The sequence below is a fragment of the Heptranchias perlo genome, chromosome 22 (genome assembly GCF_035084215.1).
Source record: "Heptranchias perlo isolate sHepPer1 chromosome 22, sHepPer1.hap1, whole genome shotgun sequence".
Classification (NCBI taxonomy): domain Eukaryota; kingdom Metazoa; phylum Chordata; class Chondrichthyes; order Hexanchiformes; family Hexanchidae; genus Heptranchias; species Heptranchias perlo.
The window spans coordinates 50328686-50345944 of NC_090346.1; the positions used below are offsets into that span (position 1 = coordinate 50328686).

General features: G+C 47.1%; 1 protein-coding gene across 1 annotated transcript in view; it reads right to left on the reverse strand.

Moving 5' to 3' along the window:
- LOC137340822 (dynein axonemal assembly factor 8) overlaps positions 1 to 17259 on the reverse strand; it is a 42816-nt gene that overhangs the window by 8924 nt on the left and 16633 nt on the right. The window contains exons 11-27 of the mRNA XM_068003624.1: positions 16969 to 17163; positions 15775 to 15969; positions 15326 to 15442; positions 14786 to 14930; positions 14184 to 14499; positions 13223 to 13308; positions 12595 to 12749; positions 10823 to 10958; positions 10511 to 10642; positions 9448 to 9642; positions 8099 to 8431; positions 6577 to 6642; positions 6283 to 6336; positions 5834 to 6003; positions 4077 to 4272; positions 3193 to 3287; positions 2126 to 2246 (exon numbers count right to left, since the gene is read on the reverse strand). Of these exons, the coding sequence (XP_067859725.1) occupies positions 2126 to 2246; positions 3193 to 3287; positions 4077 to 4272; positions 5834 to 6003; positions 6283 to 6336; positions 6577 to 6642; positions 8099 to 8431; positions 9448 to 9642; positions 10511 to 10642; positions 10823 to 10958; positions 12595 to 12749; positions 13223 to 13308; positions 14184 to 14499; positions 14786 to 14930; positions 15326 to 15442; positions 15775 to 15969; positions 16969 to 17163 (2707 nt within the window). The remainder of the gene's footprint in view (positions 1 to 2125; positions 2247 to 3192; positions 3288 to 4076; positions 4273 to 5833; positions 6004 to 6282; positions 6337 to 6576; positions 6643 to 8098; positions 8432 to 9447; positions 9643 to 10510; positions 10643 to 10822; positions 10959 to 12594; positions 12750 to 13222; positions 13309 to 14183; positions 14500 to 14785; positions 14931 to 15325; positions 15443 to 15774; positions 15970 to 16968; positions 17164 to 17259) is intronic.

The window sequence follows — 17259 nt, forward strand, 5'->3', positions numbered from 1 at the left end:
AAATAAATAGTGATGTCTTGAGGAGTGTACATATTACAGAGAGGGAGGTGCTGGAAGTCTTAACGCGCATCAAGGTAGATAAATCTCCGGGACCTGATGAAATGTATCCCAGGACGTTAAGGGAGGTTAGGGAGGAAATTGCGGGTCCCCTAGCAGAGATATTTGAATCATCCACCGCTACAGGTGAGGTGCCTGAAGATTGGAGGGTAGCAAATGCTGTGCCTTTGTTTAAGAAGGGCGGCAGGGAAAAGCCTGGGAACTACAGACCAGTGAGCCTGACATCTGTAGTGGGTAAGTTGTTAGAGGGTATTCTGAGGGACAGGATCTACAGGCATTTGGAGAGGCAGGGACTAATTAGGAACAGTCAGCATGGTTTTGTGAGAGGAAAATCATGTCTCACGAATTTGATTGAGTTTTTTGAAGGGGTAACCAAGAAGATAGATGAGGGCTGTGCAGTAGACGTGGTCTACATGGACTTCAGCAAAGCATTTGACAAGGTACCGCATGGTAGGTTGTTACATAAGGTTAAATCTCATGGGATCCAAGGTGAGGTAGCCAATTGGATACAAAATTGGCTTGACGACAGAAGACAGAGGGTGGTTGTCGAGGGTTGTTTTTCAAACTGGATGCCTGTGTCCAGCGGTGTGCCTCAGGGATCGGTGCTGGGTCCGCTGTTATTTGTTATTTATATTAATGATTTGGATGAGAATTTAGGAGGCATGGTTAGTAAGTTTGCAGATGACACCAAGATTGGTGGCATTGTGGACAGTGAAGAAGGTTATCTAGGATTGCAACGGGATCTTGATAAATTGGGCCAGTGGGCCGATGAATGGCAGATGGAGTTTAATTTAGATAAATGTGAGGTGATGCATTTTGGTAGATCGAATCGGGCCAGGACCTACTCCGTTAATGGTAGGGCGTTGGGGAGAGTTATAGAACAAAGAGATCTAGGAGTACAGATTCATAGCTCCTTGAAAGTGGAGTCACAGGTGGATAGGGTGGTGAAGAAGGCATTCAGCATGCTTGGTTTCATTGGTCAGAACATTGAATGCAGGAGTTGGGATGTCTTGTTGAAGTTGTACAGGGCATTGGTGAGGCCACACTTGGAGTACTGTGTACAGTTCTGGTCACCCTATTATAGAAAGGATATTATTAAACTAGAAAGAGTGCAGAAAAGATTTACTAGGATGCTACCGGGACTTGATGGTTTGACTTACAGGGAGAGGTTAGACAGACTGGGACTTTTTTCCCTGGAGAGTAGGAGGTTAAGGGGTGATCTTATAGAAGTCTATAAAATAATGAGGGGCATAGATAAGGTCGATAGTCAAAATCTTTTCCCAAAGGTAGGGGAGTCTATAACGAGGGGGCACAGATTTAAGGTGAGAGGGGAGAGATACAAAAGGATCCAGAGGGGCAATTTTTTCACTCAAAGGGTGGTGAGTGTCTGGAACGAGCTGCCAGAGGCAGTAGTAGAGGCGGGTACAATTTTGTCTTTTAAAAAGCATTTGGACAGTTACATGGGGAAGATGGGTATCGAGGGATATGGGCCAAGTGCAGGCAATTGGGACTAGCTTAGTGGTATAAACTGGGCGACATGGACATGTTGGGCCGAAGGGCCTGTTTCCATGTTGTAACTTCTATGATTCTATGATTCTATAGTTCCCGCCCTCACTCTGGTAACATTATGGGGGGGGGGGGGGGGGTGGAGTTATATTACCGATTGTTACTGTGAGGGTTGGGCTGTAGTACTGACTGGTATTGTTACTGTGAGGGTTGGGCTGTAGTACTGACTGGTATTGTTGCTGTGAGGGTTGGGCTGTAGTACTGACTGGTATTGTTACTGTGAGGGTTGGGCTGTAGTACTGACTGGTATTGTTACTGTGAGGGTTGGGCTGTAGTACTGACTGGTATTGTTACTGTGAGGGTTGGGCTGTAGTACTAATTTCTGAACCCTCTCTGAATTAGTTGACTGCATCAATAGTCATTCTGTGGCGACTATTACAGTCAATGGTCAACTATTTTAAGGACGGTGGAACATTTAGTGTGTGGAGCCCTGGTCCTGGGGCTGTTGCTGAAAGTTTGGAGCTTCTGTTTATTTGGGTTTGGAAGATATTGTAAGGATTACCTTGCTGCTGGTGCCATGTGGGAGCTCTTGAATCCAAGTGGGTGAGAGCTAATGACCGGACAAGCTTACGTTTCTGTGTGAACTCAGGGCTGATGAGCCAGTCCTTTCTGTTACTGCCAATCTGCAAACAAAAATTGGAAATGGAAGGAATGCATTAAAATGAGAGCTGAGGGGAAGTTGAAGGAGCGATGCTCTTACCCGGGGGTCCGCGATTTCCTAGTGCTTTCCCGGTTGAGGTGCTGGCCCAGTGGTCCCATGTTGATGGTCCCGGTCTCACACGACCATTGGGCGTCCCCAGAGATCTGTCAGAGGCCTCAGAGCAGTCCTGCCAGGCCCCGATTTGTGGGGGAGGGGGGGGCAGGGGGGGGGCAGGGGCGGGGTGGACAGGAGAGCTGCTGGAGTGTGCCTGGGCTTCACGGAACTGTCACCCAGAGTGAAAGTTGATATTAGCACTAAACAGTGACAAGACAAACACTACCCTACACATCGCTATCTTTCAAATTAAAGTAACATGTTGATTGAGTGTAGGCTCTGTGTTTATGGAGGTGAGAGATCTCAGCATTAAAGTCTGTTTATAAGGCAAGCTGTGGGATATCAGGTCTCCCAGAGGTTTTACTGTATTCAGAGACACTTTACCAACGCATCTGGCAAAGATATTACTGTAAAACGGGCCCTGCAAATCCTCGGGGGTTGTGACTCCGGCAACTATGGTGGGAATGCAGCCACCTTCGACCCCACTGAAGACACTGGATACACCAGTGGAAGTTTACTGGGCTGGGAGGGGGAAACAGGTGCTCGTCTCCCTCCCCCAGAAAGCGTGAGGCTGCTCCCCACCAGTGTCGGTGGCTGCTTGCAATATTAGAAAAGTATTTCCCCCTCATCTTTGGGGGTCTGCTCTTTCCCCCGTAGCCCTGTAAATTTTTTCCCTTCAAGTATTTATCTAATTTCCTTTTGAAAGTTGCTACTGAATCTGTTTCCAGTTCCCTTTACTCTAAACATACAGACATCTTTACAAAATAATGGGGCATCTATGAGCACGTTCCTTCAGAACAAGTGTCAGGTTTTACCTGTTCATCCTGCATCATTTGTGACTCTTCACAGCAAAGTCCTTCTGGGAAAAATGCCTTCACATCCTGGATCGCAGTCCTAAAAGAGGAAGAACCTGTAAAGGAGAGGATCAGACACAGAGTAATGGCAATCAACACGTGCAAGTGTGCTTCGATGTTTGCTCCAATAAGTTTACACTATCTATAATACATTAAATTCACTCCTAATTTGGGTGTCACCTCCGGCCCTGCCTCTAGGGGGCACCTGGATAGGATTTCCCATCATTAGGTGAGCAGCTAACATCTGTCACACCTGCAGCTGCCGACTTCTACCACCAGCTGGCTCGTGCCCTCCAGCACTGATCCTGGCAGAGTTTGTGGGGGGGCTCCCCATTTCTATTGGGCTGGCGGGTGCCCACGTCACTATGGGCTTGATCCCAACGTAACTGTGAAATTGTCTAAAGGACCTGAACAGCCACTGCTCAGCTGATCACTCCTTGAAGTTTCAATATGGTGGCCCAATATTTTCACTGTGTGAACAGAACTACGTGCTAGAGCAGTCACTAATGTCACAAATGTACAGCAATAATGATGACACTGCTTCTTAAAACGACGGTAGTCATGATGTGGAGATGCCGGTGATGGACTGGGGTTGACAATTGTAAACAATTTTACAACACCAAGTTATAGTCCAGCAATTTTATTTTAAATTCACAAGCTTTCGGAGGCTTCCTCCTTCGTCAGGTGAACGATGTGAACTTGGTGTTGTAAAATTGTTTACAATTCTTAAAACGACAGCAGCGAAGTAGGATCCACAGTTTATTCATCCTGCGAGCGTTTGGTAAAATGGATACATTGCATTAAACCTACCAAAGTGCCTATTGCAAGTGTGTTCAATGATTTACCATACAAGCCATTATGGACTAGGTCTGTCCCACAGTGACCTCTCCATAGGAACTGGTCCAGGGCTCTGGCCTCCTGGGGATCTTCAGGGCCAAGCAAGTCAAGCAGTTTTTTCACAGAATTATCTCGTTGAACGCACAAAATGACAGAAGGACCTGAGGTCAGGGAATCGATGCTGCATTTCACCAGTCCTGGGTTCTGGAAACACAGTTCAGATATTGTAGGTCAGGAGTGCACTGACCAGCAGATGTCAGTGTTGAGTCACAGAAAACCAATGGTGAAATATACCATTTTTGCTATTATAGGGTCCCAGGCTATACACACACTGAGAATACATCCACCCACAATATACAGAGACTGTACACACTGAGAATACATCCACCCACAATATAGAGACCGTACACACTGAGAATACATCCACCCACAATATAGAGACCGTACACACTGAGAATACATCCACCCACAATATAGAGACCGTACACACTGAGAATACATCCACCCACAATATACAGAGACTGTACACACTGAGAATACATCCACCCACAATATAGAGACCGTACACACTGAGAATACATCCACCCACAATATAGAGACCGTACACACTGAGAATACATCCACCCACAATATACAGAGACTGTACACACTGAGAATACATCCACCCACAATATAGAGACCGTACACACTGAGAATACATCCACCCACAATATACAGAGACTGTACACACTGAGAGAATACATCCACCCACAATATACAGAGATTGTACACACTGTGAGTACATCCACCCACAATATACATTAAATCACCCTTGCCCAGATTGTGCTATTTCCGTTCCCAAAACTGGCCAGAATTTCTATGCTTGTGTATGTAAAAAGTTAATGAGACTAAAAGGAGTAAAGTCCCCAGGCTCAGATAGTCTCCATCCTAGAATACTGAAGGAGGAAACAGCAGAGGTAAACATAATTTTCCAATCTTTGGAAAAAGGAATTATGCCAAAGGCTTGGGGGAAGGTGGCAAATGTCAAATGTTACAGCTCTCCTCAAAAAAAAACAGGACACACCCGGAAAGGCACAAAAGGAGTGATATTAAAGTTTGCAGATGATACCAAATTAGGAGCGTGGGAAAACACAAACCGTGAGGAGAATGCCGAAGGTTGCAAGAGAGCATTCGATAGGTTAATGGAGTGGGCAGATAGGTGGCTGAGAATTTGGGAAAGGCAGTATAGTGAATGGATGATCCTTAACAGAGTGAAGGAACAGGGAGATCATGGGGTGCAAATACAGAGATCTTTAAATGCGGGAGTTCAGGTAGAAAACCATGAAAAAAGAAAATGGAGTTCTGGGTTTTATACATCGAGGCACTGAATATAAAGATAAGGAGGTTCCCCTTCAGGTCACACTCCATCTGGAATACATCACATGTCCCCATGTCATCATCTTGTCTTTGGTAGGTGGATGAATAGACACTGTACTAGGGCAAGGCTCAGGCTATAAACCAACAAAGTCTGCTTGACTAGCTGCGTTGTTTGGAGGGAATGGGTAGGGTTGTTTGTGAGACTGCTTTGCACATCTTTACCGAAAGAGATGGAAACAAAGCTGCTGCAGACAGTGTTACCCGACAGATTAAGCAGCCTGTAACCACATACTTGCACCTGCTATTAGCTAAACGGGGTGATCCCCACCTGGAAACACAGGGGAGCCCCAGGGGTTTATGTCAATTAGGACACTTTAGTATGAGAGCAAATTCCTTCAACAGCACGCACCTGCTGAATGCTGCATGGAGTCAGAAATGAGGCCTTTTCTGGGTCCAGACTGACGAGTTTCATCCCAACGACACAGAAATGCTCCAGGTCTAACTTGCGGAGGATCTTGAGGAGATGGTGTGGCCAGGCGGAGGGCTTGATAACCAGCACAGTAAACAAAGGCTGGGCTCCTACAACAAACAGCAGCACAATCATGGACATTTCACCAACTTTCAGTGACATACCACTAAACCCAGATGGTTTAGGGATATATGCCAACTAGGGCAGAAGGATTAGGAGGGCAACTCAGGAAGATCCGTCAAGGTTCAAGAGCAACACTTTGGCTGTTTGTATTAGAATCTTGATTCATTTCTACGGTGAGGTAAAGGATATGTGAAGTTTACATGAATTGTACGGAGAGCATAACATGGCCTCCCTAGAGGTGATAGATATGAACACTCAGCACTTACCCAGTAGCATGTAGCTGAAGATGGATTCTGTGTTGACAGTTTGTGTTCCTTTACCTGAAACAGGATGAAGAGTGATAATAGTCAGACAGTCGGTGTTGAAAGGGTGAATCTTTACTAGAGATACAAACGGAACATAAACAATAGGTTCAGCAGGCTGTTATCAGTCTCAGAAACATACAGCAACATAGGGCAATCAGAGCGACAGTCAGGGATCGGTATTTGTTGTATTGTCAGTGGATTCTCACTGTTATCATTACTGAAACCCCTGCTTTATGCCTAAGTGATTATACATACCTGCCATGGTGTTACCAGATCTGAGAGCGGGAGACAGAAACTTCAATAAAGGCCGGGCGTCTGGATCTGCAGACAATACAGTGTGTACATAAATACAGAGAGCAATTCAACAATCAATGAAACACCCTGAGCTATTGGGAGTCGATGGTTATGAAATTGTATTTTAAAGAAAGAAGACTGACTCACCTTTAGTCGTCAGTCCTCTTCTACTTCACGTCACGAAAAGATACGTAATTCAACCGGAAAATCAGACCAACAATGATTGAGCGACTTTTCAACTAAAAGCCACTTATCTATCTCTTACTGCAGGAAGATGGCTAAAAGAGGCAGGTGATCAGAGGCTGAGGCCCAGGGTTGGTTGAAAATCTCCCACAGTCTTGGGGATAATAAATAGCAGGAATATAAAAGCCTGGGTTTTCCTGTCCTGTTAACTTTGTCAATTGCCCATGCTCAAAAGATACCATTGCCCGGGTACCAGATGGGGACCGAGATGCCCAGTGCACTTCTTCAGTGTTGCTGAGTGATGACAGGCTACAGGCCAGTGGCCAAACCAGCAGGCCAGCCTAAATCAGGACTGGCAGCAATGGAGGATGAGACCTGGGTCCAGGCCTCTGCCTGGTTGGGTGGGTGATGCTGTGAACACCTTCCACTCTCACTTGATTCTGTCGGATGTAAGAGTGGGAGGATAGATCACCAAATGGGATACTGAGATCTCCCTGGGCCAGGATCATCTGAGATGGGAGATTCTGTAGCTCAGGATTTCCTTGCAGTGACCGAGTTCATCACATTTCCTGTGAGGTGAACCTGGAGCAGGCTTCACATATTGAGCAATGATGGAAGGTGTTGATCCTGAGGGCTGTGGGAGGCTGCTGCTGGGAAATATCTACAGAGCTCGATGTAAGTCCTGGACCCAGGCAGAGGAATGGGCCTGAGGTCCATCGAGATTGGATCGATCCCAGCAGACTTCAGGTAGCTTCAGGTGAACGGTACAAACTTGTTCTCAGCCTTCACTCAAAGTCAGAATTCCAAACTCTCTAAAATGATTCTAACTCCATACCAAAATCAGAAATTAGCAAAAACAAAACCAACAGACGGTGATCAATCTGTCTCTGTCGGAGGAGAGGACTGAACATGCCTGTAACTTAAAGAGAAAAGAATGAAAGGACTGCCTCAAACCAATAAAACTGTCTGACTCCTGGGGCACAAACTTGCTTAAGACAGTGCTACAGGTGATTCGCCCCTTGTGGGATCATGGCAGTTCTGATTTGTACGTGTATGAGGAAGAAGTGAACGTAGTTTTAAAATGAAAAGCCAACCCCGGAGGATAGTGAAGGATTCCTGTGGGATCTGAAGAATGCAAATGAGAAGTAAATAAGAAAGCTAATTTCATTCCGGGTCTACTTTCTACACATTCGAGATTTTTCCCCTCCTCGGGGTCAGTGTTTCTGTCCCTTTAGGACTAACCTCATCTCTCATCTATTGGGAGGTCCTCCCCACCTGTGAGATGAAACATGGATCATACCTGAGATCAGCTCTCTGTCAGTGAAGAACAAAGCAGCCTGTCTGAAGGCGAGCTCTGGAGTTGCTGACATCACTTTCTCCAGGTTGCCGTGGTTTTCCTTGAACAGACTGGCCCTGGGTTTGTTTGTGGTGAGGATTTCAGCCAGCGCATTGAAGGCACCCACACGGCGCAGCACGCACACTAGAGCTGGGCTGGATACCAGGCAGCCAATGCTCCCCTGCCAGTGTCTGTCACCCACTTCATATGGGGTCAATTCCTTGGCCTGGCTTCGGCTCAGATGTGGCAGCCATTTCAACCCGAGAAGCTCAAAGCCTCCATCCATCATTTCATCACCTGAGGAGGGAATCACAGGTTAGAGACATCCCCCAGGTAAGCCCAGATATCACACTCCTGCACCTCATACACGCCAACCTACACTACCAGCAAAAGCTGAGCTGACATGGCCCCAAAAAGCCCACAACTTCAGAACAGCTCCGGTATGTGAAATCCTGAAGTAAAATGATGCATTCTGGTTCATTTTAAGCATTTGTTTAATTTCACACTTTGTCTGACATCCAGGCTCGGATGAGCTATAAGTTGTTCCAGCTCAACTCCGGGAAAACCAAGCCACTGTCTTCAGCTCTGGCACACTCCACCAACCTCACCAATGATTTGAACCCCGTGCCAACCACTTTCTCTGGCTGAACTTTGTAATCCTGTTTGACCCTGAGCCGACCTTCACACCTCACATCATTTCCATCACAAAGGCCGCTTACTTCAACCTCCACAATATGCCCCACCTCAGCCTCTTTAACCCTGAAAGCCTCCTACGTCCCTTTGTCACCTCCTGACTTGATAACTCTGATGTTTCCTTGCTGGCATCCCATAATCCACCCTCTGTAAACTCCAACTTGTCCTCAACTTTGCCACGGCATCCTGTCTTACTCGCCTGTCACTCCCGTCCTCACTGACCAACTCTGGCACCCCAGCCCCATGCGCATTAAATTTAAAATCCTCACCCTCATCTTTAAATCCCTCAATGAACTCAGCCAATCTTATCTGCAATTCTCTCCGGCCTTGTATTACCCCTGAATTCTCTGTTCCCCTGACTGACCTTTTGTGCATCCACCCCTTCACTCCTCCATTGGTAGCAGCCCTACTCTCTAGATCTCCCCCCTTCGACCTCTCTACCACGTTCTCCTCCTTTAAAAACCTCAAAACTTCTCAGACCAAGTCTTTGGTCACCTCTCCCGCTCGTTCCCTTCTTGGCCAAGTGTCTGCTTTCGTTACACCTTTTCTGTGAAGCACCTTGGAGAATTTGTTACATTACAGGCGTTAAATAAATGTATAAATGTGGTAACCAGTCTCACCTGATTGGTTGCGTGATTTGTTTGATGCCGGGCGTAAAAGGTCTCGCAGACAGTTCCCGGCATTCTTCATAGCTCTGTGTCCAGTGAGTGTGAGAACAACAACTTGCTCCAGTTCAGGGTTGGACACAAAGCTGTGTTTATACAGCACATCCAGAGAGAGAGTGCCAGAATGGGGCACAGCACTGAGAGCTCCTCCTACACACAGGCAAAAAGGAATTCCATCACCTCACTGCACAGCACAGAAAATTACTTACTGATGATTTTCACTTCTATGTGAAACCAAGTACACTGGTTAGAGCTGGACAATTCTGTCATGAAATAGAAACATAGAAAATAGGAGGAAGAGTAGGCCATTCGGCCCTTCGGGCCTGCTCCGCCATTCAGAATGATCATGGCTGATCGTCTAACTCAGTACCCTGTTCCCGCTTTTTCCCCATATCCCTTGATCCCTTTAGCATTAAGAAATATATCTATCTCCTTCTTGAATACATCTAATGACTTGGCCTCCACTGCCTTCTGTGGTAGGGAATTCCACAGGTTCACCACCCTCTGAGTGAAGAAATTTCTCCTCATCTCGGTTCTAAATGGCATACCCCGTATCCTGAGACTGTGACCCCTGGTTCTGGACTCCCCAGTCATCGGGAACATCCTCCCTGCATCTAGTCTGTCTGGTCCTGTTAGAATTTTATATGTTTCGATGAGATCACCTCTCATTCTTCTAAACTCTAGTGAATATAGGCCTAGTTGACTCAATCTCTCCTCATACGTCAGTCCAGCCATCCCAGGAATCAGTCTGGTAAACCTTCGTTGCACTCCCTCTATGGCAAGGACATCCTTCTTCAGATAAGGAGACCAAAACTGCACACAATACTCCAGATGTGGTCTCATCAAAGCCCCGTACAAATGCAGGCTCCATGAGAAACAATGGGGGATGCAACTTCAAACTGGTCTGAAAGAAGCTCGAGCCACTAGACTCTGGGGTCCCTGCTACTGGCCGGGTACTCCCTGGCTCAGAGGTTGGAGGGGTTTTTTCCCCCACTCGCTGTTTATTGCGAAGCCTTACCCAAGCCTTGCAGTATTTGCTCGGTGTAGGGAACCACGTGAAAACACGATCCAATCTCAAATTCAGTATCGAGGGGAAACCTGCTCCGCACACCTCCAATTAACCCCTGTTCTGTCAGCTCATTCGCTAACCCTACAGCAGGACAGAAGCACAAAATTAGTATAACGTGACATGAAATGCAGTGTGTGAACAGCTGTAAAAATGCAGGCAGACCAGGAACTGCAGAGGAATTTGTAGCTCGTTTAAGACCTGACGTTGCTGCAAAAACTTAGCCAACAGCTCCATACTGGTGAAATATTCCGATTGTTGTACCTTTCAGTAAGCTGACAACGTGGTGACTCGCATTTTCTTTTCTTATAAGCAGCAAAAAACAGGGACAGTGTGGCTCAGCAGTAGGAGGCTCACCAGTCAGGACTCCAGAGTGGCCTGTTTGACAAAACACTGCGATCTGCAACGGCAACGGAGAGTTCCTGAGAACTGCAGCTCCCAATAAACGATGGGTTGCAGATTATTCGACTGTTCACTATCCAGCATTCTATAATCAGTTAAATACATTCTTACCAGATACACTGCATCTCATACTCCCCAATACTATCCCCACAGCTTTATCCTGCACTCTCCCCATTACTGGCCAGGTTCTACCAAATGACCCCTTTTACCTCTGAGGTCATATCCCACAATCCTTTATAATGGTACGGTCCCATCTCATAGTCACTATTACACGTGAATCATAGACTCAGAAATTTACGGCACAGAAGGAGGCCATTCAGCCCATCATGTCTGTGCCAGCCGATAAAGAGCTATCACGCCTAATCCCACTTTCCAATGATTGATCCGTAGCCCTGTAGGTCACGGCACTTCAAGTGTACATCCAAGTACTTTTTAAATGAGTTGAGGGTTTCTGCCTCTACCACCCTTTCAGACAGTGAGTTCCAGACCCCCACCACCCTCACTCCTCAACTCCCCTCTAATCCTCTACCAATTACTTTAAATCTATGCCCCTGGTTATTGATCCCTCTGCTAAGGGAAATAGGTCCTTCCTATCCACTCTATCTAGGCCCCCCATAATTTTATATACCTCAATTAAATCTCCCCTCAGCCTCCTTTGTTCCAAAGAATAAAACCCCAGCCTATCCAATCTTTCCTCATAGCTAAAATTCTCCAGTCCTGGCAACATCCTTGTAAATCTCCTTTGTATCCTCTCTAGTGCAATCACATAGTTCCTGTAATATGGTGACCAGAACCATATGCAGTACATGTGAAGTCTGAACTGTTTCAACTATGTCAATTTTTCCCTTAAAAAATACAATGTTCTCTGCTTCAACCACTTCCTGTGGGAAAATATTCCACGGTGCAACAACCCTCTGCCCATTCTGCAAACCGTGCAGTCTGTTACAATCCTCCTCACAGTGTGCCAAACCTACTTTTCAATATTGTGCTCCTTATACCGATGTTAGGGTAAAATTTGGTCTGACTCCGAGTGGTGATTTTCCCACAACACCGAGAACAAAAGTGGACCCAGCACTGACCCATCCAACCTTTCTCCAGTCCGAGCAACACCCATTTAGATTTTTATCCATGCTACATTTCCGCATACCACATGCCTGAACTTTTGTAACAAGCCTTCTGTGAGATACCTTAAGAATGCCTTTTTAAAGTAAATAGACAGATCCTCAGCAATCCCTTTATCTACCCAAACTTTGTTAAATTTGTCAACAATGACTTTCTTTTAACAAATCCGTGTTGGCTCTCCTTGATTAACTAATGCACAGGAACAGGAGGAGGCCATAGAAAACCCTCAAGTCTGTTCCATCATTCTATTAGATCATGGCTGATCTGTACCTCAATTCTACCATCTCCCTCTCTCGAACAATTTGTGCTGTACCCTCTTACTGTGACCCCTGACCTTCCCCCAACGTGCCGTACCCTCTTACTGTGACTCCTGACCCTCTCCCAGTGTGCTGTATCCTCCTGTGAACCCCTGACCCTCTCCCAGTGTGCTGTACCCTCTTACTGTGACCCGACCCTCTCCCAGTGTGCTGTACCCTCTTACTGTGACCCTTGACCTTCCCAGTGTGCCGTACCTGCATACTTGCAATCCCAAGGCAGCCAGCTCTCTTTGGAGACAACCAAAGGCGTCGCATACCCTGCAGACTGAATCCTCGTCTGGTACACACGGATATTATGTCTCCATAGCAATGTGGAGGCACAGCAGGAGATACCAGTAGAAATATGTCAGCTGGGACACAAGCAAAAGTAAGAAAATCAGCTTATCGCCCTTCGTAGGAATGGTACCGCGCATCGCCCTTCGTAGGAATGGTACCGCGCATCGCCCTTCGCAGGAATGGTACCGCGCATCGCCCTTCGCAGGAATGGTACCGCGCATCGCCCTTCGCAGGAATGGTACCGCGCATCGCCCTTCGTAGGAATGGTACCGCGCATCGCCCTTCGCAGGAATGGTACCGCGCATCGCCCTTCGCAGGAATGGTACCGCGCATCGCCCTTCGCAGGAATGGTACCGCGCATCATGTCTTGCAGCAACGATAGAACGTATTATTCTTCACAGGCCAGACTGGGACCTAAACCTGTGGCCTTTCAGTGAGAGTCAGTCTAAACCCACAGCCTCCTGACTGGGTGAAGGACCCTTAGTTGTTTGTACAATCGATGATTCTTTCTGTCTGTGGTCTGTGTGGAGGGATCTAGAGCATTCACCTTTAATGGTTGCAACAAGTGTAGCAGGAGGCCTGTAGGTCTCGTTGGAGTCCATGTGGGCTCCTGTGCACTTGGGACTGTTAGATCTGTGAATGAAGAATAGTTACAAAATAGAAATAAAATCAGGCTGTGAATTGAACACATGCATTTGCCAAGGTTTTACGAGAAAAATATTTTAAATTTACTTTTCTTGATTCTTCTGTCAGCCATGGCTCAGTTAGTTGCACTCTCGCCTCTGAGTCAGAAGGTCATGGGTTCAGGACTTGAGCCAATAATCCAGGCTGACCCTCCAGTGCAGTACTGAGGGAGTGTTACACTGTCGGAGGTTCAGTGCTGAGGGAGTTCTGTACTGTCGGAGGTCTGCACTGTCGGAGGAGCAGTACTGAGGGAGTTCTGCACTGTCGGAGGAGCAGTACTGAGGGAGTTCTGCACTGTCGGAGGAGCAGTACTGTGGGAGTGCTGCACTGTCGGAGGAGCAGTACTGTGGGAGTGCTGCACTGTCGGAGGAGCAGTACTGTGGGAGTGCTGCACTGTCGGAGGAGCAGTACTGTGGGAGTGCTGCACTGTCGGAGGAGCAGTACTGTGGGAGTGCTGCACTGTCGGAGGAGCAGTACTGTGGGAGTGCTGCACTGTCGGAGGAGCAGTACTGTGGGAGTGCTGCACTGTCGGAGGAGCAGTACTGTGGGAGTGCTGCACTGTCGGAGGGGCAGTACTGAGGGAGTTCTGTACTGTCGGAGGAGCAGTACTGAGGGAGTTCTGTACTGTCGGAGGAGCAGTACTGTGGGAGTGCTACACTGTCGGAGGTTCAGTACTGAGGGAGTTCTGCACTGTCGGAGGGTCAGTACTGAGGGAGTTCTGCACTGTCGGAGGTTCAGTACTGAGGGAGCGCTGCACTGCGGTAGAATCTCTGTAGGTGTTCCCTGATTCCCCACTGTAACTTCCATTTCAATGTGTTACACACCTGGATTTCGAGTTGTTCTTCTTGCCAGGGTTCTGAATGCCGACTCGTACAATCCCATTTTCAGGAATCCTTCCACCAAACCATACACACAGCTCCCATTGGATTCGGCTTTCCTGGTGTGGGGAGTAGAGGAGTGGTTCATCGCGATGCTTGCAGTAAAGAGCATTGATGGAGTGCTGGTCCGTCACAATGGCCAGCTGAGGATCAGAGGGCCCAACAATGTCCATCCACAGTACACCAACATTCACCCCTCTCAGTGCTAATGCTAGCACAGGCCTTGGGTCCGTGTCAGGAGAGTAAGCAGAAGGCAGCTTACCTATGGAGAGAGAAAATACTGTAACCCATATCAAATTGCACACATGAAAAATTGCCTTTCAGGTAAATTATGTAATTATGGTTTGGGATTCTATTATAACTTTTGTTCAATATAGAAAGATTTTTGAGCAGGCTGACTCGAGTGAGCGAATCCAGACCAGGGCTCGCTGCCTGATTCTCCAGAGGAAAGATACTCCAGCAGGACTCGCCTGTGATTGTGGTGCTCAGATTAAGTTTGACAACACAGCCTGTATTACAGGTCACGTTTGGCATTGCACTCTGTTTACCTGCACTCTCAGCCAGGAGGCTGTGTGGTGGGTGAAGTAGTCGAAGGCCACAGATATCTATACCACAGCCAAGGATGAGCTGCAGTGTGTGGTGAAAAGCCATAGGATCAATGAATAAGTTCTCAAACACTAGCGCCATGGTAACCTGAAATAGAGTAATGTTGAAATGAATCAATCGATTGACACTTTAATTCTCAGTCCATGTGTAAAGCAATCTATTATCCTTCACATATAAGGGACAAACTTACAGATGGGCCGTACTAGTGGGGAGTTTGCCTGCAGTTTCCTACTATGTGCAGTGGTGAGCGTGGCTCACTATTGGTATAATGCATTTGTAAAATTGGCTCCTAATTTTACTCGCTGGAGTACTAATACTGTACAATGGCCACAATACCTTGACTGCCATTTCTCGCATGTGCTAAGTCAGTGTAAGCATTACCGTCTTTCGAGATACAATATGCACGTTCAGACAGGACAGTTCCATTTAAACTATGTTACTGGCATATGACAGCAGTATGTGATCTTGTGATCTGGCCTTACCTCAGGCTTCTCCTCATAGCTCTCCCCAATCTCAGTTGCAGTGGGACAGTAGCTCTCGTCTGTCTCTACCGTCTGCCAATAAAACCCAGTCACAGTCTCAAATATCTTCTCAACGGCCTGTGCAAAAACCCAGAGACCGAGAAGTTAAGTCCAAACGATGATCAAAGTCACATACTCAAAGAATCTGTGCTTGCACAGTATCTTCTACATCCTCCCAGCGAGACTAAACAATGAATATACTCAGTGTGATCAGTGTACACACTCAAGTGTGATCGTATGATCAGTGAGCGCGCTCGGCCCGAGCAAACAGCGAGCGCGCTCGGCCCGAGCAAACAGCGAGCGCGCTCGGCCCGAGCAAACAGCGAGCGCGCTCGGCCCGAGCAAACAGCGAGCGCGCTCGGCCCGAGCAAACAGCGAGCACTTAGTGTGAACAGTTTATTCAAGCCCACCTTGGTGTCTGGGTTGACAGAGATCACCGAGTTGAGACGAGCGGGGGGAAGGTTGACACGTGGGGGGGACAATTGTTCCTGAAGAGAATCATTCAGCTGCTTCCTCCACCATATCGCTGCTTGCAGGCACGTTTGGGATAAGAATTTCACAACCAGCTGGTAAAATATAGATGTTCCTCGCAGTTCCTCCTTCACCTGTGAATAACCAAAAAGAGGAGGCTAGGACAGCCTGTTCTCCAACCAGACAATCCACAGTGATCGTTTCCCTCTTAGTTATCCAAACCCCAGAACCATTGGCCACTACCGTGCTGACTAGCCTCTCATTGAGAAGAGGTAGGGCTCGACAGACACCACATCTGGTTAAGGCACCAAAGATAGATCACTGACCTTGCAGAGTTTTCTTCATTTTTTTAAACGACAAGCATCTTCCACACACAGTACAGTCCATACAGTCCTGGAGACTTTTTGGGGAAACCACAGGCTGGGCACGTTCACCTATGATGGGTTCATGTCACAGATTTTGGGTGGTGCAGATGGTTGTCCTGCTCACACTGTTCCTGTGCTGTATATATGCCCTGCTCACAGTGTTCCTGTGCTGTATATATGCCCTGCTCACAGTGTTCCTGCGCTGTATACAATTCCTGCTCACACTGTTCCTGTGCTGTATATATGCCCTGCTCACACTGTTCCTGTGCTGTATATATGCCCTGCTCACAGTGTTCCTGTGCTGTATATATGCCCTGCTCACACTGCTCCTGTGCTGTATATATGCCCTGCTCACACTGCTCCTGTGCTGTATATATGCCCTGCTCACACTGCTCCTGTGCTGTATATATGCCCTGCTCACACCGCTCCTGTGCTGTATATATGCCCTGCTCACACTGCTCCTGTGCTGTATATATGCCCTGCTCACACTGCTCCTGTGCTGTATATAATTCTTGCTCACACAATGCAATACCAGCTCATTCTCATCTCCAAGTAACTTAAAAATGAAAATCCTAAGATCCAAAGTTGTGCCCCTGCAAGTTGAGAGGGCTGAGATGGGAGGGAGGGAGTGTAGCAGGTGGAGTATGCATATCAGTGCAAGAAGGAAAGGAAAATGCAAGGTACTTTCTTCATTCAGTATCCTCTACATAAAGCAATGTTGAGATTAGGAAGAGTCAGCACAGACAGCCTGAGCAAAACATTACTGACCTTGTTTTTTCGGATGTTACTGAAGGTGAGTTTGCTGGGGCCCTGACCCTGACCCATCGGTACCACACAGACATAAAGAGCCAGGCTATCTTCATGCCAGGCCTGCTGGAGACCCACAACCTGAAATGGTGCCCTCACTTCAACCTCAGCACAGTCTCCATATAATTTGTTCACAGAAAGCAGCTGAGTGGGAACCTGGTCAATAGAAAATGCAGTTTGTTTATAAACCCATTACATTTAGAAAGTTGGGCAGTTCAGTTCACTTACAAATATTAGGTGGTATTTTTCTTT